The 21,340-nt window shown below is 41.6% G+C and overlaps 1 protein-coding gene across 4 annotated transcripts in view; it reads left to right on the plus strand.

Annotated features, from left to right (window-relative positions):
* Positions 1–21,340, plus strand: part of ANKS6 (ankyrin repeat and sterile alpha motif domain containing 6) — a 90,106-nt gene that overhangs the window by 51,605 nt on the left and 17,161 nt on the right. For 3 of the 4 annotated variants that reach the window (XR_010921738.1, XM_067558266.1, XM_067558267.1), the window contains exons 12-13: positions 10,906–11,098; positions 12,582–12,698. Coding sequence is in view for 2 of the 4 variants with exons in the window: in XM_067558266.1 (XP_067414367.1) it covers positions 10,906–11,098; positions 12,582–12,698 (310 nt within the window). In the remaining 2 variants the exon portion in view is untranslated. Of the gene's footprint in view, positions 1–10,905; positions 11,099–12,581; positions 12,699–15,235; positions 15,397–21,340 lie in introns of all 4 variants that reach the window. The other variant, XR_010921739.1, reaches the window with a different exon arrangement.

Consider the following 21,340-nt stretch of genomic DNA (forward strand, 5'->3'; position numbering starts at 1 on the left):
TGGGGCAAGAGGCAGAAAGCTGGTATAATACGGAAGAGATAGCCAAACATTTTTTTGGGGAAGCAGAATATTATAAGCTTTGACATCATAAATAAATTGATTTGTAAGTACTTAGAAAATTATTAGCTGAAGCTCAAGGTTCATGAAGAGCTAATTGTGCCAAACCATTCTGATGAGTTTTTGCAAAACTATTATGAGCCAGAGCCCCAATTCAGAAAGGTACTTAAGCACATACCTAAATTTAAACACATCAGAGGGACCTTACTGAACAGGGACCTTGATGAAAAGAGGAAATTCAGATTAAGCTCCATTTCAGAGCCATTGGCTATTATCTTTGAAAGCTCGTGGCAATTGGTGGAGGTCCCTGATGACTGGAAAAAAGCAAATATAGTGCCCATCTTCAAGAAAGGGAGGAAAGAGGATCTAGGGAACTACAGACCGGTCAGCCTCATCTCAATCCCTGGAAAAATCATGGAGCAGGTCCTCAAGGAATCCATTTTATGGCACTTGGAAGAGAGGAAGGTGATCAGGAACAGTCAACATGGATTCACCAAGGGAAAGTCATGCCTGACCAACCTGATTGCTTTTTATGAAGAGGTGACTGGCTCTGTGGATGTGGGGAAGGCGGTGGATGTGATATACCTTGGCTTTAGCTTTTGATACAGTCTCTCACAGTATTCTTATCAGCAAGTTAAAGAAATATGGGTTGGATGAATGGACTATAAAATGGATAGAGAACTGGCTAGAGCATAGGGCTCAACGAGTAGTGATCAATGGCTCCATGTCTAGCTGGCAGCTGATCACAAGCGGAGTGCCCCAGGGGTCGGTGCTGGGGCTGGTTTTGTTCAACATCTTCATTGATGATCTGGATGATGGGGTAGATTGCACCCTCAGCAAGTTTGCAGATGCTAGGGGGAGTGGTAGATACCCTGGAAGGTAGGGATAGAATACAGAAGGACCTAAACAAACCGGAGGATTGGGCCAAAAGAAATCTGATGAGGTTCAACAAGGACAAGTGCAGAGTCCTGCCCTTTGGACGGAAGAATCCCATGCACAGCTACAGACTGGGGACCGACGAGCTAAGCAGCAGTTCTGCAGAAAAGGATCTGGGGGTAACAGTGAATAAGAAGCTGGATATGAGTCAGCAGTGTGCCCTGGTTGCCAAGAAGGCTAATAGCATATTGGGCTGCATTAGTAGGAGCATTGCCAGCAGATCACGGGAAGTGATTATTCCCCTCTATTCGGCATTGGTGAAGCTGCATTTGGAGTATTGTGTCCAGTTTTGCGTCCCCCACTACAGAAAGGATGTGGAAAAGTTGAAGAGAGTCCAGTGGAGGGCAATAAAAATGATTAGGGAGCTGGAGCACAAGACTTGTGAGGAGAGGCTGAGGGAACTAGGTTTGTTTAGCCTGCAGAAGAGAAGAATGAGGGGGGATTTGATAGCAGCCTTTAACTACCTGAAACAGGGTTCCAGGGAGGATGGAGCTAGGCTGTTCTCAGTGGTGGCAGATGACAGAACAAGGAGCAGTGGTCTCAAGTTGCAGTGGCGGAGGTCTAGGTTGGACATTAGGAAAAAGTTTTTCACTAGGAAGGTGGTGAAGCGCTGGAATGGGTTACCTAGGGAGGTGGTGGAATCTCCATCTTTAGTGGTTTTTAAGCTGCAGCTTGACAAAACCCTCACTGGTATTATTTAGCTGAGGTTAGTCCTACTTTGAGTAAGGGGTTGGACTAGATGATTTCCTGAGGTCCCTTCCAACTCTATGATTCTATAATTCTATATCTGGTGATCTTGTTACAATTATTTTACTGTGCTTTTACTCTAGTGATTTTAAGATAGTGTTTCTGAATTTACACCTGTCTGTGATCAGGTTCAGGCCCAGTATACTGAGATTTTGGTAAAGTTTTTGGTGTAGTCCTGCCCGAGAATCTAATTGAAAGGTTAAAATGTTTTGAAATTAATACTGTGGAATGAATACAAATTGGCTGGTAGACCATTGGGAGAGAGAGAATGCACATCATTTTACAGGGATTACTATAGCATTCAGTATTTTATTAATTGCAGCATATTCGATCTAGAGTAAGATTTCTCAATTTTTCTGCTACCTCCCAGCCACTCATTATATTTTTCTTCTGTGATTGTATAAACGAGGATCTTTTGTGCAGTTTCAGCTATAAAGGCCATAAATGCTGCAATAGGAACTGCATTTGTGATTTCCTGTGTAACTGGAATAATATCTGTAACATTGTCTGGCAAACTTATGTCCAATAGTTCTTTGAGTACGTGTCAATGAGGATCTCAGTTAGGCAAATATGGCTCATACACAAGTCTTTTGAAAAGCAGTATCCACCAAGGTTGTGCATGCACCCTGTGCCTCCTAGTATTTTTGTGCAAGGGCATAAACAATGGAGCTTCTGCAACCTTCCCTCAGTTGCCACTTGGCAACAAGCATGGAACCCTGTGAGTGTCTGTTCAGAACTTTATAACCTTTATTTTCCCTCTCAAATCTACTGTGAGAAGAACACTATTCTCTCCCTTAATCTATAGTCGATTGCTATTGTTGTTAAAAAAAAAATCTATCCCCCTGTCCAGCGGACTGAGGCACTTTGTACCAACTACCACCCACCTACTGCACTCTAAACTGTCTGGATTCAACGCTTGTCCATCCTATGGTGGCCTCATCCCCCAGACTGATGGACAATGCTCTTAGGCCTGGAGCAGTTGCTCAGTTTGCTGATCTGTCTTCTTAAGGATCCATAAGTCAAGGGTCATTTGTCTCAAACTACACCTATTGCAGAAGTCCAAGATGGTTACTTTGGATCTGGAGGCAGTAATTTCAAAGCCAGAACTGAAGAAGTCACTTAATGACCCCTCAAGCAGGCACCATATTCTGGGATCCAGTAGTGAGAAGAAGATACCCAAGAGGGAGTTGAGAACACTGGCACTCGCCTCAATTCCATCAACGTTGTCACCAATGACCTCTGTTCTGTAAATCTTGGCACCAGAAGTCTCAACCCTGGCAGCTTTGACATCAGCCGTGGAACCTATGCTCCTGACACCTCAGCCTCTATCACCCGAGGGAGAAGCCAGTGCATAGCATAAAAATTCCAAACCTCCAAACTCCAAAATAAAAACCTCCAAACTTCAGGCATGTTCTTCTGCAGGAAGCACCGCAAACAAAATTACTCAAAGTATTTTGCCACTCTGAGGGCAGGGAATGCAAGTCAGACCACGAGTGCCATGCAGGAGTGATGACACTGATGACATTGGTTCCGGTGACCAAACCAATCACAGACTCATGATTCGTGACACTGGAGGAATCAACGTCACCTTTAGAGGCCTACTCCACATTGATACCCTGGTGACACAGGCATCATCAGAACTGGGGCTGTACTTTCCACAGCATCACCATTTGAGGAGGTATATTCCTTATCCCTTTCATCAACCTATTCATTTTTGCCAGCGTCAAATACTGAGCCCTCTTTTCTAGCATCAGGAAGTGACCCCAAGAAGGAGACTAGAGGACTGCGATTCAAAGCTCCACCTCGAGCCAGATGTGAATGGCAGTGGACTGGCCAGCAGCACCCAGGCATGTATCCATATAGTATGCTGCCTTGGCAGTTTTGGTCTTACTGGGTACCTTCGTCACACATGTCCTTCCTTTCCACACTTCAAAAAAGTGAAGGAGTTCTCACTCACTAGTGGCATTGTTAATGAGGCCTTTCAGCCCAGAATGAGATGTCAGTCTCTGTGGTCAAACTTAACTAACAACAGAGGGACAACAGGAACACCAAACCTTACCCAAGCAGTCAGACAAGGCAGTGACACTTCAATGACTGATGATTTCAGAGTATTCCATGATTCCCTGACCCTGACCACAGAGACCCTGGGCATTGAAAGGATAGTGATACAGGAAAAGTCCCACATGCTCTTTGACATAATGAACACCGTTACTTTGCCCAATATTGCCCTTACCATCAACAATGATGTACTCAAGTTGGTGGAGGGACTTTGGCAGACTTTCTTCCACTTCCAAACAGGTGGGAAAAAAAATCAAATACCTCACCAGGGTTTTGAACACTTCTATACCCATCCAGACCCAGGATCCATAATGGTGTGGGCAGTGCAAGAAAAGTCCAGAACTACAAAGGGCACCCTGATGGACAAGAACACTAAGAAACTGGACTTGTTTGGGCACAAGGCATACTCCTTCATCTCATTGCAACTTCACATAGTTAACTCTCAGGCCCTGTTTGAAAAGTATAGCTTTCTCAATGGGTGGGTGACGAAGCTCAAGGTGACTAGCTCAAGTGACTCCTTTTCTATCCAAGTTCCTGCAGGAGTATAGGGAGAAACTGAAGGAGATCATAAAAGAGGGCCAGAAGTTCATTAGAACAGCATTGCAAATGGTTATGAATGCATCCAGTGCTGCTGCTAGTTCAGTGATCTTGGTCATAACCATGATATGGGCCACAGTGTCTGGTATCTCCAAAGATGTCCAATCCACCATAGAGTATAGAGGAGAGAGAACTCTGAAGCTCTTCAGCAGCCACACTGACGAAGTGTGCCATTCACATAAGGACTCAAGGGCTAAGCTAAGGTCTCTTGGGATTTGTACCTCAGCCCCTACCACAAGTCCTATAAATATGAGCCCCAATAGAGGCAATGAACCTACTCTCAAGAGTGACAGCAGTGGCAGCGTCCATCATTCCATGCCTTAAGGCTGAGGACTGGTTTGTGGCTTTTGACTTACAGGACACATGTCCATGTAGATGTCCCTCCGACCTACAGGATGTACCTCAGAGTCACAGAGGGGTCCAATCATTATAACTATAAAGTAGTGCCATTCAGATTCTACAGACCCTCCCCTAAGGGTCTTTTATGAAGTGCCTGTTGGTGGCACAGCTGTGGAGAGGGGGCATCCATCTCTATCCTTACTTGGATGATTGGCTGCTGAGATGCAGATCCCAGCAGGGGTGGTGTGTGTGGGTGAGGGAGTGTGTGTAAAATCTAGAACATGCTCTTTTCCTAAGTGCCTTCCCATGCCTCCTAATGAAATATAAAAAACTGTCTCTTACCCTATCACTATAGAGTTCGTAGGGGCCATAATCAATTCCAGGTTGAGAAGAGTTTATGCCGTGGAGGATAGATTCCTGCCACTACAGTTGCAACTACATGGAACAAAGTCAAATCAGACTACAATGGTATGCACATGCCTTGGCTTCCAACCTAGAGCATATGTGCACCTGCTTGACACCACTTGTTAGACTTCACACATGGCAACTAAAACCCTGGCTTAGGTTGGTCTGTGCTCCAGCAAGACACCAGATAAACAAGAACATGAGATTGGACTGTGACATCTCAGTTAGGTAACTAGCCAACAAAAATGTGAATAGGGGTATCATTCCAGCCCCCATGGTGATTTTGTTTACAGAATTGTTTGTGATAGGTTGAAGAGCCCACTTGGATCATCTACAAATGCAGGGAACCTGGTGTGACAGGACCCCCAGGGTACAACCTGGAACTGTGAGACCACTGTGCCCCCTTAACTCTCCAGCCTGGGCTGTCTTTCACAGTGCTTTGCCAGTGACAAGCAGCAAATCCCTCCAGGTGTTGTTGTTACTCAGCCAGCAGCATGCAGAGACATGCCCCGCTAAATTACATGAACATTCCCCAAGTCATTCATGAACCATGCACAGGGAAATACCAGCAAATCTCCTATGCCCCCAGCCTTGCACCCCAGAAATATACCTTCTTACACTGTTCAAGACCTTCTCTTGAACAGTGCAAGCTTATTAGTTAGTTTGCCACTTCATCAAAAGAAAGTGGACATGCATCAGCCTTTGTAATCTGAGCAGATTTCCCTAGCATGTTAGACAAACTCACTGGTAAGGATAAAACATTAAAATAAGTTTATTAACTATAGAAAGATAGATTTTAAGTGATTATAAGTGGTAGGCATAAAGATCAGAGATAGTTATCAAAGAAAATAAAAAAGTAAAAATGCAGTCTAAGTCCTAAACCTTACTAGACTAAGCAGTATTTAAATCACAAGCAGTTTTTCTCACCCCACTGGATGTTGCAGGCAGGTTACAGTTCCTAATACACAGACTGAATTTCCTTCTCATCCTGGGACCAATCTCCTCAGTTTGAAGTCTTTGTCTTCCCAGTAAAAATAACGAGAGTCCTGTAGCACCTTAAAGACTAACACATTTCTGCGGGCATAAACGTTCGTGGGCTGCAACAATGGTCAAGTTTGACACAATCATACTGCGTCTCAATAGGGACTTGGAATGGTTATCTCATTACAAGAACTAATTGTCACTGTTCACACATTCTCACCTTCTAATCAACGGTTGTGAATAGGCCTCATCTACCCTAACTGAATTGACTTTGTTAGCACTTATCCTCCCCATTGTTATATTTCTTACCCTTGGATGTATATATATACCTCCTATCTGTGATTTCCATTCCATGCATCTGACGAAGTGGGTTGCAGCCAACAAAAGCTTATGCCCACAGAAATTTGTTAGTCTTTAAGGTGCTACAGGACTCTTGTTGTTTTTGCTGTATACAGACTAACACGGCGATCCCTCTGGAACTGTCTTCCCAGTGTTCTTGTTGCCCTTAACATAGGTCAGGAGAGGAGTGAGGTGGTCTCAGGATGCCATTGTCCCTTATTTTATCCTCTTAGTCCATATCCCTGGAAAGAAACTGGCCTAGGCATGTCCTATTGGGCCTTACTGAATCACAGAGTTGAGCAATCCCCATTGTGTGGGGCTTGTGCAACTGTCTCCTACTGAGTTGTAAATCTCTTGTGTACAATTCCCATGCTGATCAATAGTTGTTTAACGCCCACCTGGGTGTGGATTATCTCCTTTGTTGTCACTGGAGAACTTCTTAACATATGCGCAACGTGCCTCAGGTGGCACATGACTAGGATTAATCACCAGATTTGGTCTGCTGTTTGGATGATTAGCTTCCCTGGTTTGAGCCGGATACTGACAGGGAGTGTGACATGTGGGTGACTCCTGAACTCTTAACATATTTCAATAACAACCATATAGCAAAATCTCATAACTTCATACACACTAACGATATACATGTTTTGGCCAAATGATGAGTTTCAGCAGATTATGACCTTTCATATGGTATTTTACATGGCATGCTTTGTATGAAGTCTCAAAGCCATATATGAATGATGAATATGGGGATTACAGGGTGCTACTTTTGAGGTACAGTATGTCACACCTGATCCCCAGAGGATATGGCACTTCACTTAAATATACTGAGATTCAGGGCCATCAGACTGACTATATGGCAGATAATGCAAATAACAAATAATAGTAATAATTGCTACCTATTCTCCAAAATTCAGCCATGGAAATCCTGATGGGAAACACCTCCTCCATGCACTACATAAACAAGCAAGGAGCTGCCTGCTTATCACTCATCTACCTGGAAGCTCTCAAGCTCTGGGTATGGTGTCACCAATGAGAGGTAACCCCAATGGCTTTTAACCTCTACCACAACCTTGTAGACTTCACGAGTGGGCAATCTGTCACCCGTTATGAGCAGTTGCTGAATAGGTCCATCATAGGGCTGATATTCCAACAATAGAACAATCCTATGGTAGATCTATTTGCTACCAAGAACAATGCCAAGAACATTTGCTCCAGTGGGGGAATGACCTCAAGATTATTACCAGATTCCTTAATTCTGCAGTGGAATCAAGGCTTCTTATATGCCTTCCTACCTATTCCCTTTATTCCCAGGGTGATATCCAAGATCAAACGAGACAAGGCCACAGTCATCCTTGTAACTTCCTACTGGCCAAAGCAGTTTTAGCTGCCAGACCTGGTGCATTTGTCCATCCAATTGCCAATCCAGCTCCCAGACTTTTTGGGACTGTCAAGTATTCCATCCACACCTGAAGTCACTGCACTTGATGACGTGTATGTTGCTGGTTGAGTGCCCTGGACAAACATCCTCCACCTGCTTCTGAAATGCATTGATATCTGAAATCTGCAAGGCAGTGATGTGGAGTTACCCGCTGACCTTACTGAACATTATGCACTGGACTTAGATGCTGGGTCAGTTGCCAAGTTTAGGGCAGCAGCATGAAGTTACTATTTGACTAATAAAGCTGAAACTCCTCAGTCCCACCATTTGAAGAGGATACTACCTGCTAGCCACCTACATTGTGATCCTGACTGACAACACTGGAATAATAAAGAATGGTACTTTACCCTATAGTAACTGTAGTTCTGTGAGAGGTGTTGGAAGTGTGGATTCACGACTCCCCTCCATCTCCTCTTTTGGAGCCCTCAGCAAACATGGGCTTTGAATTGCAAGGAAACTCAAGGAAAGTTGCGGCCACTTCACCCTATGTGCCCTCACATGGGAGAATGAGGTGAGACAAGTGCATGTGTGGCCCCAGCAGACACTGCTATTCAAAAGACTCCCTTCTTGCGCACATTAGGGCACGTGTACTTACAAGTGGATCCACACTTCTCCAACATCTTGAAGAGCCACAGCTACTTAGGGTAAGTAACCATTCTAGATGACAGTTTAACATATTATAAAATTGAAATTCCTCTATATCCCTCACAGAACCACTCATGGCTTATCTTGAGGGTCACAGTCTCAAACCTGAGAATGACTAGTCTAGGAGGTGTAATAATTTTATGTTGATCAGATTTGCAGGCAGTATCAAACTAGAAGAGATTAGAAAAGCCTTGCAGAAAGGAAAGCAATTGAAGAATGACCTACAGGACTAAGGATTAGAGAACTGGACATAAATCACTGAGATTGTAATTAATTTAGATAAATGCAGACAGTGCACTTGAAGGAAAAAAAAGCCTCTGTGAAGTACACAAGGACAGGTAATAGGCTAGAAAGAGGTAATACAGAGAGGATTTAATATGAGGCAAAAAATTAGACATGACCTTACACTGTGTAGCTGCTGCTGCAAAAAAAAGCAAATATTGTATTAGGCTTTTTAAGTCATGGATGTTTGACAGGCAGGACTAAAGAGGTAATAATATTAGTGATATTACTAATTAATAATACAACTTCCAAAGCACCAGTGAACAAATTTGTCCCTGCATAATTTCCAAGATCTGCTGGTGTCTGACTCAGACTAGGGTGGCCTAAGAGCTTCACTAACTTGCATGCCTCTATCAATGACTCATGTGAACTTCTGCAAAGATTTAGAATCGCTGGGGTAAAAAAAAACCCCAGCCATGGTCCCTCCTGATTCTTCCCTCTTCTTCCTCCCCCAGAATGCGTGTCTTCTGTGGAGGTGACCCAGAGGTGGAAGAACCAATTCTCCACCTGTTATAATAGCCCCATGCACCAGGAGTGTTCTTGGGTGTTGTATCTGCATGTGTGCCTTACAGCCCCCTTGCACCAGTCTAACTGGCATAAAGGGGCCTTAGGACAGCTATCAATCTAGGAGCCCATGGGAAAGTCATCTAGACCTCCTTGGACCCATATATAATGAAAATTTTAAAGTAGGTGCTGTGTGGCTTCAGAGTACTATATGAGTAGGGCTATGCCAAATTTGCAGTCCATTTTCATGAATTTCATGGTCATAGTATTTTTAAAATCTTGAATTTCACAGTTTCAGATATTTAAATCTTAAATGTCACAGTGTTTTAACAAAGCGTGAGTATGTATTTTAAAATGGCAAAATATAAACATGTATGTAAAGCCCTTAACACTCAGCATTTCTCAAACTGGGAGTCCCAACCCAAAAAGGGGTTGCAAGACTATTGTATGGTGGGTTCCAATATTGCCACCCTTATTTCTGTGATGCCTTCATTGTTGGGTGGCTGGAGAATGGCGGCTGCTGGCAGCGTTGAAGGCAGCGCCGCCACCTCCAGCAGCAGCAGCACAGAAGTAAGGGTGGCAATACAGTACCATGCTATGGTGCTGGTGGTGGCAGTGCTGCCTTTAGAACTGGGTGGCTGAAGAGCAACGGCTGCTGGCCAGACACTCAGCTCTGAAGGCAGAGCAAAAGTAAGGGTGGCAATACCACGATTCACCATACAATAGCCTTGCCAACCCCCTTTTAGGTCAGGACCCCAGTGTGAGAAATGCTGCACGCTTTTGTATGCTTTTACCCTGTCCTATAGGGTAAAAGTACACAAAAAAACAAATTTCACAGGAGAGACCAGATTTCACAGTTCGTGATGCATTTTTTGCAGTCGTGAATTTGGTAGAGCCCTATTTATAGGATGAGGTGTAATAGCTGTGTTTGGCAGGGTCTGTTCAGAAATGTGTGCGCTCACCTTCATCATCCATGCAATTTTTCCATTTCCATGCCTTCATATATTTAATAAATATATGTGAGATGAATATATACAGAATAGTTTGTCACTTGCACTAATGCTATGTAGTCATAAATACTAAGGATGCAGTGAAAACCTTCACACATCATGGCTTCAGTTCAGCAAAGCACTTAAACACATTTTTAACTTTTAAGCTTTTGCTGAAGTCCTATTGATGGTCAATCAGATTAGCTTAAGTATGTTGTTGAATCAGGGCCTAAATTATGTTTTTAAATCGGTTGTGTTTTAGTTAAATCTGTGAATGAAAAACATGTATCTATAATTAAGATAATGTTCGCCTTTGTAAACAGTTATTGAAATTAACATTTTCATAACTTTTTGTTTGGGGTGGAGAATTTTGCTTTATTTCAGTCCTAAGTGCTTAATAAATATCCTTTCCTCTTGGGATGAGATTCTCAGTTGGTGTGAATCAGTGTAGCTCTATTGACTTCAATGGGACACAATCACAAGCTTAAAGTTCAAGCTTTGCTGAACTGTGGATTTAATTATAATTATTAATTGTATGGTAGTTTTATTTAATAAAAACATTTCTGTGTGTATTGTTAACTGTAGCAGAAACTGGAGATGAGCAAAAGACCTCCTTCTGGGACCTCATCTACATCTAAAAGCACATCACCAACTCTCACACCATCTCCATCTCCATCCCCATCCCCTAAGGTTCACAATGCAGAGTCCTCTCTCTCTTCCTCTCACAGACAAGCCAAGAGTAATGGTGGCTCCAGCAGTGGAACTATTACTGATGAAGGTGAGTGGATTACTATAGTCACTGGAAGTTCTTCAAGAAAACAAGCCATAATGATACTGGTTTTGTGTATGACAGAAAAACTGAGGCTTGTTTCCTTTTTAGAAATTTGAAAATATTCTGTTTCTAACAGTTTGAGATTGGCAACTCCTTAACTCCTCAGCTGCTCCATCCCTCAAAGCCTTTGAGACTCATCCAAATGCAGGGGTTTCTTCAGTGTCTGATGGTCAGAGTTGATCATGTAGCAGAGCTGCTCTGTCCCCATCTCCCCTACTGTGAGTCCTACTTTCTACACTTTGCAAAGTGTAATTGAGAGTAGCAAGTGCCCTTTTGATTATGTTTCAAATGGAACTGAAATTGATATGGTTCTTTTTATGTAACAAGTTCAATTAAACACTTCATTGTGTTATGATAGTTTAGACTGATGATGTCAGCAGGTGCTGATAATTTTTAATTGCTGCAGTGCATTATTTTTATGTTTATCTATTTCTTTGAGAGAGTGAGGTGTTTTTAAGAAATGTAAAAACTGTTTAGGACTTTCTCAGTTCAATTACAACTTTTTAAATTGAAATTTTGGGCCTAAGTTACTATATGGATAAAAATTACCCTGTTATGCAATTGAAAATAGATATTAGTTGATTTTGATATTTTTGGAAATTGGATTTTAGAATTTTATATAACACATCCCCAACTGTTTTATATCTCTTCTGTTGATGCATGTCACTCATTTTGAGAAAGTCATGACTGACTTTACTTTCACATATGCTAATTTTATACTGGTGGTTGACTTTAGTGGAGTTATTTACAATTTACATTAGCATAAAGGGGAGCAAAATTTGCCCCCCAACTGTTCTTCTACTGCAGACTGGTTGTTATATACAGGAGCTACCAATGAAGGAAATCCTTTCAGATTTCAGTTCATGCCATTTTAAGGGGATGGCTTAGTAGTGTAAGAATTTTAGGTTTCAAATACCTAGAGAGAGAAGTCCTCATTCTGAAAACTGACTGACAGATTAACCACATCCACAAAGGCCACAGAATCAGCTGAAACTCTTCAAATCTGGCATCCAAACCACCCCTGCCACCCACCCCCTATACAAAATCTTGGAACAGCCTCACAAACCCAGACTTGATGCTTCTGTGCTACAGTAACATATGTTCAAGCAGTTCTACTCTTGAAGGTTAAGACCTATGGCTGCACCAGCAGTACTGTGGCTATGCAAGTGTCCTCATCTCCAGTGGCATAAGTGTTCAGAGACCCTATGGCAGTGCCAGAGCTGCAGTGCTGAGCTTTACTCAGCAGTAGTGGCACATGCACTCAGAGGCCCTATGGTAAGCAAAATTAATAAGTTCAAAGGGCTTGTTACAATATTTAAGCTTTTCTTCATTTCACATAAAAGAAAATTAAGCAGTTGATTTGCACATATTCTTGTAACAAAGTTATAGTGAGCATAGTGCTTAAAAGATTTGTATGGTTTCTTTTTAGGCAACCAGTTGGTGAACCACCAAAAACTTGTCCACAGTTTGAGAACCTCTGATATAGAGAATCATGAAAGAAGAAACAATGTGAGAGTAAAAGGAGTTTGTGAAAACTTGGAGAAAGGTAATCTCTCATGCAGAATGTCATTTATAGGGGGTTTAAATCTGAGCACAGTAGAAGTATTAGTAATAAATAGATCCCTCAGAACCTCCTTTCTCTCCAGGGACATAATTTATAGAATTATACATTGTTATCAACAAAAATGTCCTGATGAAGAAAGGCTAGAGAGCAAAATATTTTCTGTGAAAGCCACAAAATCCAGTTATTTCAGGATTTGTCACTTATTACACTGAGGTTGTGTAGAGAAACGAGAGAACTAACTAAGGAACTGAGGAAAAAGGGGATATAAGATAGAAATGATGTTTCCTAATTAACCTTATCTTCTTCTGTGAGAATAAAACCTTTAGATTTTACTACTGACCAGTTTGAGTAAGGGTTCACAATCTGATCCTTTGCTTTTAAAGATCTCAGGGTGTGTACATTAGACTTTACCCTGGGGATCAGCCTAAGGTAAAGAACCAACATCTGTAGCCTGGATCAAATGTGTGGGAAGTGTTCTCACCAGCTTTTTTAAATATGTGAAGTGTGTTGAATTAATTGGCAGTCAATTACTTTGAGGTAGAAGCATTAAGACGAGGACTGCTGCCTAAGTTGTCCACAATCTGGGATGAGAAGCACCACTCAGTGCAAACAAGGATGCTCCCAAGAGGGGCTAAAGGAGGAATCAGTTCTTCAAGATATCTTTTATTTTATTTTGGGTTTTTGTAAAACTGAGAGGATTTTCATAGATGCTACGGCCAGAAGGGATCACTGGGATGATCTAGTCTGACCTCCTTTATAACGTAGGCCATAGAACTTCCCCAAAATAATTCCTAGACCATAGAAAAACATCCAATCTTGTTTTAAAATTGTCAGTGATGGAGAATCCACCATGATCCTTAGTAAAGTATTCCAATTACCCTCACTATCAAAAATGTATACCTTATTTCCAGTCTGAATTTCTCTAACTTCAACTTGCAACCATGGGATCATGTTATACCTTTGTCTGCTAGATTGAAGAACCAGCTATTAAATATTTGTTCCCCATGTTGATACTTTTAGACTGTAATCAAGTTACCCTTATCCTTGTCCTTGTTAAATAAATAGATTGAGCCCTTCAAGATATAGCTATTAGACATGTTTTCTAATCCTTTAATCATTCTTGTGACTCTTCTCTGAACCTTCTGCAATTTATCAACCTCCTTCTTGAATTGTGAGCACCAAAACTGGACACAGTACTCCAGCAGCAATTGCACCAGTGCTAAATACAGAAGTAAAATAACCTATCTAGTCCTGCTTAAGAGTCCCATTTATGCTTCTCAAGATCTCATTAACTCTTTTGGAATAATGTCATGTTAGGAGCTCATGTTCAGCTGATGATCCACTGTGACTCCCAAATCTCTTTCAGAGTCACTGCTTCCCAGTATAGAGTCTCCCATCCTCTACCTATGGCCTACATTCTTTGTTCTTATATGAATACATTTACATTTAGCCATATTAAAATGCGTATTATTTTCTTGTGCCCACTTTACCAAATGATCCAGACTGCTGTGTATCAGTGACCTGTCTTCTTCATTATTTATCACTCCTGCAATTTTTGTGTCATCTGCAAACTTTATCAGTGATGATTTTATGTTTTCTTCCAGGTCATTGATTAAAATGTAAATAGGGAGTAGGGCCAAGAACACATTACTACAGGATCTCTCTAGAAACACACCCACTTGATGACAATTCTTTGTTTACTACTACATTTTGAGGGCTATCATTTAGCCAGTTTTTAATCCATTTAATGTGTGCCTTATTAATTTTATATTATTCTAGTTTTTTTAATCAAAATGTTGTTTGGTACCTAGTCAAATGCTATACAAAAGTTTAAGTATATTTTGTCAACACTGTTACATTTATCAAACAAACTTGTAGTCTCATAAAAAAAAAAGTTATCAAGTTAGTCAGACAGGAACTATTTTCCATAAAGCCATGTTGATTTGCATTAATTACATTATCCTCCTTTAATTCTTTATTAATTGAGTCCTATATCAGTTGTTCCATTATCTTGCCCAGGATTGATGTCAGTCTTACAGGCCTATAATTACTCAGGGAATCCCATTTACCCTTTTTAAAAATTGGCAAATAAGTTTTCTTCCAATCTTCAGGAACTTCCCCAGTGCTCCAAGGCTTATTGAAAATCAATGTTAATGAGACATTGAGCACCTCAGCCACCTCTTTTACAACTCTTGGATGCAAGTTTTATCTGGACCTGAAGATTTAAAATGTCATTCTCCAGAAATATTAGTGGAAAGGAAAGAGGTTATCATCACCATGTGGTGAGACTGACATCTATTTTTTCCCCAAATACTGAACAAAAAGAGTTACTGAAGACTTCTGACTTTCCTTCATTATTAATGATGATTCTACCATTTCCAGCTAGTAATGAACCAATACCATTGTCAGGTTTCTTTTTGTTCCTAATATATTTTAAAAACTTCTTCTTATTGTCTTTAATTCTGCTGACCATAGATTTCTCCTTTTATTTCTTTGCTTCCTTTATCAATTGTCTACAGTTCCTAACTTCTGATTTATAGTCATTACTGTCAACTTCCCCTTTCAAGTCCTCTTTGTTGTGATTGTATTCATGGGAGAAAGAAAAAGAATATTAAAAAGGGGAGAAGAAAATAGAAAGAGAAAAATGTTTGGGAGTTGATTTCAAGTGTCATTATTTAAAGTAAGTCTGTGGGATGTCCAAGGGAAATATTTTTTACAGTAATATTGTTCTCATTGTGTAATGCCATCATTTTCGTTTTTGTAATTTTCAGTTTGGTTGCTTGTTTTTACTTTGGCTTCTCAAATTAAATTGTCTTTTTTGGTAAAATGGGAGAAAGAAAGCATAGGTCAGGTAAGGAGACAGAGAAACAGAAAGATCTAGAACAATATGTCCAGTCTAATATTAGGAGAGATGGCTATTTGTATATCTGTTGATATAGTGTAATTATTTAATTGATTGTGATAAAATTTCAAAGTGTGCTCAAAAAGGATTTTTAACTATCAGGACCTCCAAGTCTTATTTCCCCAGATTTTGCAAGGGAAACCTAAGCCTACAGTACTGAGATTCAGTAATCAGATTCTGTCATGTACAAAGGTCGTCATCATGCAGGAGAAAGGGGAAGGCTATTAGGAAGCCATTTATAACTTCTGTGTTCTTAATCTGTGCCAGCCCTTGACTAATAGACCATGTGCAACCTATGATTTACACAAATTGCACAAAGTAGCTCAGGCACTGCAAAGAGATCAGAACTTGAGCAGGAAATCTGGCCCAAAATATTTAAAAGCAGATCTGAATAATATTGGGATACAGATGGCAGCATTTTAGGTAACAAAGCCACATGTCATAGGAATAAGAAATATGTTTATCTTGACTTTGAACCTTGATATTTTTAATTTTCAAAGTGTCCTAAAACAATTCACTGAGGATCAGTTGTTTGGAATTACTAATGACTGATTTTTCCAAAAATAGATATATACTGTTTTTCTAAGAAGAACAAACCCTTACACACTCAGTTTATTGCAGTTTTGAAAATTTTTCTTGATGTGTGGAAATTTCATACAGTTGGAGTTATACAACACATCTCACTTGTAGCACTATGAGAGAGATGTATTTATTTTTCTCTTGTCCATATAAAATATAAATCTTTTATTTCTTCTGAGGCTATTGTGATATATGTTCTCTTTTATTCCTGTATTTTTGTCTATTCTGTGTTAGGCTGTTTCTTACGTTGTCTTTTAAAACTGAGACATAAAATAAGAAAAGGAAGATACTTGAGGATCCTCTAAAGCCTGGTGAGTCAGTCACTCACCTGGGAGGTAGGAGATGTGGAGTCAAATTGCTCATCTGAGAGAGGCAGAGACAAGATTTGAATCATATGTCCTGCACCTCCCAGGAGATTGCCTTAATCACTAAGCTATAGAGTCATTCATTCTCTGTCTTTGACCCAGTGAATAATTGTGCGTTTATACAAGTAGAACAACTTCAGCAGGAAAGACTGAGGGCTTGTCTTCACTACGGCGCTAAATTGGTGCTTCAGCATCGATTGAGCAGGCCTGGTGAAGACATGCTCAGTCAATAAGAGAGCACTCTCCTGTTGACTCCAGTACACCACTGGAATGAGAAGCGTAAGCTATGTTGACAGGAGCATCTCCCATTGACATTTTGCAGTGAAGACAGCACAACTAGTTGATGTAAGGTACATTACTGTTACTTTCATAATGTAACTCGCATACTTTACATCGATGGAGCTGCGTAGTGAAGACAAACCCTTAGAGCAATCCACTCTGGTGGTTAGATCACCCATCTAGGAGGAGGGAGGTCAGAGTTTAAATCCCTTCTGCAGAGTAGAGATTCAAACATGGGTCTCTGTAAGTGTTCCTGGTTCCGTGGGAGGCCACAGCGGCTTCCTACACAGGGGAATAGCTCGCACTTGGCGAGGGAGTAGTTCTAGTTGTCCACCCTTAAGCAGGGTGAGCAGCAGTTAGTCGCGCAGGCCCTCAGGCAGGGCGAGCGAGCAAGGAGTCTATCGCTCCAACCCCTAGGCAGGGGTGAGCAAATCGCTCAGACCCTCAGTCCGGGCAAGCGAGCAAGGAATCTAGGTTCTAATTGGGAGAAAGAAAGCATAGGTCAGGTCTTAGGCAGGGTCAGCAAAGGAGGCAACGGCTTCAGGCGGGGTCAGGAGAGCAATTCTCCTGGGGTGGCTAGGGAAAAGGGAAGGGGAGGGGGACGCAGGCCCACCCGTCTCCACTGCGTCCCAGCCCAGGGCCCTAGCAGTGGCAGAAGCGGCTGCCACTGTGCCGGCGGGGCTCCCGCCTCAACACACCGGCTATAAGGCGGCTTCAGCCACAGGCCATGGCTGTCCCTGGGTTACTTCCTCCCCACTGACCCTAGTACCTGATTCCTCCGTGGCACGGGGATAGTCCACCTGGTGTAGCGCCGTCAGTCCTTCCTCATCAATGGGGGATAAGGCAGGAAGCTCCTCTTCAGGGGGCAGCTCCTCCAGGTCGTTGTAGGTGGGGAGTGGCTCGGCCTCAGGCAGCTCCTCCAAGTCCTGTCCCGCTGCAGGGAGGGGCTCAGCGGCCGGCAGTTCCTCCAAATCCGGCCCGGCCTCCGGGGGTGCCCGCCACTCAGGCTGCTTTGGGGTCTCGGCCCAGCCAGGTGGTTCCAGAGCATGGCCCCGGGCTCGGGGTAACTTGGCCCAGTCGTCCTGGCCGGGTTTCCTTGTCCAGCTCCTCGAGGGCCCTATCCAATCCCCGGGCCCAGGTGGGGCCTTTTATTCCTGTATTTTCGTCGTCGTGTTCGTCGTCGTCGTCGGTGGCGGCTAGGCTCTTGCCTAGGCCTCTGCTGGCGGGGCAGCACGTCTGCCTCTGGCGGCAGTCTGGGCCCTACTGAGCTCAGGGGCCAGGCTTTTATACTTCCCCTTCCTGTTGGGGCTCTGCCCTGCGGCTGCCAATTGGCCTGGCCGGGTGGCCCTATCACGGCCCGGGTCCCTTGTTGCCGGGCAGACTCTGGGGCAGGGTGTGAGTTGGGCCAATCAGAGCGCTCGTGTCCTTCCTCAGGCTCTGGCTCCGTGGGAGGCCACAGCGGCTTCCTACAGTCTCCCATATCCCAGGCAAGTACCTTAACCATGGGGCTAAAGATTATTGTGGATGGACAGACACACACATACACAGATTTCTGAAGCTGACCAGATCTTTTCCGATTTGCTGAGAAATTCCAAACATTTTTGAAACAATTCTGAATATTTCAGAGCATAAAAACTATCATTCTGGGTCAGACCAATGGTCCATCTAGCCCACTATCCTGCTTCTGACAGTGGTCAGTACCAGAGCTTCAGGGGAGTGTACAGAATCGGACAATCAGAGTGGTCCACCCCATCTTCCTCTCCCGGCCTTGGGTAGTCAGAGATTTAGGGTTGTCCAATCATGGGGTGGTATCCCTGACCATCCTGGATAATAGCTGTTGATGGACCTATTCTCCCTGAACTTATCAAGTTCTTTTTTGAACCCAGTTATACTTTTGGTCATCACAACATCTCATGTCAATGAGTTCCACAGGTTAATTGTGTATTTTGTGAAAAGGTATTTCCTCTTGTTTGTATTAAATCTGCTGCCTGTTCATTTCATTGGGTGGCACCTGATTTTTGTATTGTGTTGAAAGAGTTCACAATACTTCTCTATTCACTTTTTCCATACCATTCATGATATTATAGACTTCTATCATATCCCCCCTTAGTCATCTCTTTTCTAAGCTGAACAGCCCCAATCTTTTTAGTCTTTCCTTGTATGGAAGTTGTTCCATGTCCTTTATCATCTTGTTGCCCTACTCTGAACCTTTTCGGGTCCCACTATTTACTTTTTGAGATGGGGCAACCAGAACTGGACAAAGTGGTGTTGGCGTATCATGAATTTATATAGTGGCATTACGATATTTTTTGTCTTGTTTTCTATCGCTTTCCTAATAGTTCCTAGCATTCTCTTATTGACTGCTACTACACTTTAAGATGAAGTTTTCATAGAGCTCTCTACGGTGACTCCAAGATCTCTCTTGAGTGGTAACAGCTAATTTAGAACCATCATTTGTATGTGTAGTTGGGATTATAACACTGTTCTGATTTTTTTGGTTTTCTGGCCAAACCGAAAAATCCATTATTTACCCAACCCTAAGTGGACATGCTAAGATTTCTCATATTCAGTAGACCTCAACAATAAAATAATAATAATAATAAAATGCCTCTGATATGTGACTTACATAGATTTTTTTTTTACTAGCAATCATTGTCTTTGAAATGATTGTTACATGGGAAATGCTCTTTCTTTCAACATATTTTGAACAGTTATGGAGTTGTTGATAGGCTTAGTGGTAAATTAAATTATTAGCAATGTATCATCATTCACTGAAATGCATAATTTGATTAAGTGTATTAAAATTAATGGTAACAATCTTAATAATGTTGTAAAGCACTGAAAAGCAGTAACTGAAATTAAGCAAATGCAAGCTCATATTACCCTTATGTAAATGCTGCACTTTAAATTGGGATAAGGGGATTCTTTTAGAGTCTGTTTGGTTTTGTTATACATAGTTTGTATCAGTAGCTATAAAAATGTTGCTATTTTTTTCCCTCATGAAATCAAACTGCAAGACATAGAAGGTAGATAATATTATGTCTGGAGTTACTGGGTAGTGCGGTTAACACTTATCCTTACAAATTATTTTCTTAGTTTGTGAATAGTGTACAGTCTTTGAATAAATACTGTATTACTGTTAGTTTTGTGATGGAGATTCTTTGTTCGCTTTCTCCCTAATCTCTCTAACTAGAGAGAATTGCTTGGAGCAGAGTGGCTCCCTGGAAATAGAGTTAGAAAGAGGGAATTGCATGTATGTTGTTTGTGACCCACCACTATTCAAGAGCAGCTTATAGAATATAAATAAATAACTTTAAATTAAGCAAATATCCTGACTTGGCATCCTGGATTTCTCCTCCAAAGGGAAACCAATTGCCAGGCCCCAAAGTCTGCTACCACTTGGCACAGGGACAGCTATCTATTTTCTAAAAGGAATCTTAGTAGAAAAAAATTCTTCTATTAGAGCCTGTATGTGCTTCTAAGTCAAGGGCAGTCAACATTCAACACCTGCTTTAAGATTCTAGATATGTTTAGAGGAGGAGAAGTTGTGGTAGGCAGGAGCTTCAGTTGCACTATAAAGTCAAAGCTTGATAGAGTGCATTGCAGAATTCCCAAAGACGAAGGAATGAGCACCATTTGAACTAATCCCACTCATTTACATGGTCTCATGTAAAAAATGAAATATAAAGATTATTTTTCCTGCCTTACAAAATATACACAAAGGTCAATACAATTTTTATCACATTCTCCCTTACAGTTAAAAGTTAATGTCACAGATCACACCCCAATCTAAGATCATACCCCAGTCTCACTCTTTGTAAAAACCAGGTTTGTGAACCATTATTAATTCATGGTGATTAGATTGCTACCTCCTGCAGAATCCCTTAAAAAAAAAGGAGACCATTCTAAAGGATAGTTTTCAATATGTTGAACTCAGAAATAAGTATAGCTTTGAAAGTGGTGTCATGGGGTGAGATGTGGTGAAGAAAAGCAGGATAGATATAGGGTATCATAACCATTAAGGCCTGTTTTTATTTCCCCTTTCTCCGTCCACCTCCAGCCCCAGTATGAATTTTCTGTATTTTGAGGTTTGAATGAATCATCTCTCCGTGTTTTGTGACTGGCCTGGGAAGGAGATGAGTGATGGTGAAAATAGCTAACGTAACTGAATTTCCATAAAGGGTGTTGGAATCTTAGTTGGTAGAAGAGACAAAAATCCTAGTCATCCAAGTCTCAGGGATTACTTCCAATTTCCATCATAACATAATTGCATGTAAAACATAGTTAAAGGTAAGACTAGGTGTCTAACAAGTAGAGAGTTGTGTTTACTAGGCCATGTGGGTGAGAGACATTTTCACCTACTGTATATGTATATAAAGACAGTCTTCGTTTGCAGTTTTGTTATGAGTGGGTTCCTGGAATGTTTGTTTTAATTACCTGTATATCTTCATCAGTTAAAGTTCTATATATTTTCCCCACAGATTACCAAAATTGAATTG

This window comes from Emydura macquarii, unplaced genomic scaffold (genome assembly GCF_026122565.2).
Source record: "Emydura macquarii macquarii isolate MOO-44397 ecotype Brisbane River unplaced genomic scaffold, CSIRO-AGI_Emac_v2 contig_1902, whole genome shotgun sequence".
Taxonomy (NCBI): domain Eukaryota; kingdom Metazoa; phylum Chordata; order Testudines; family Chelidae; genus Emydura; species Emydura macquarii.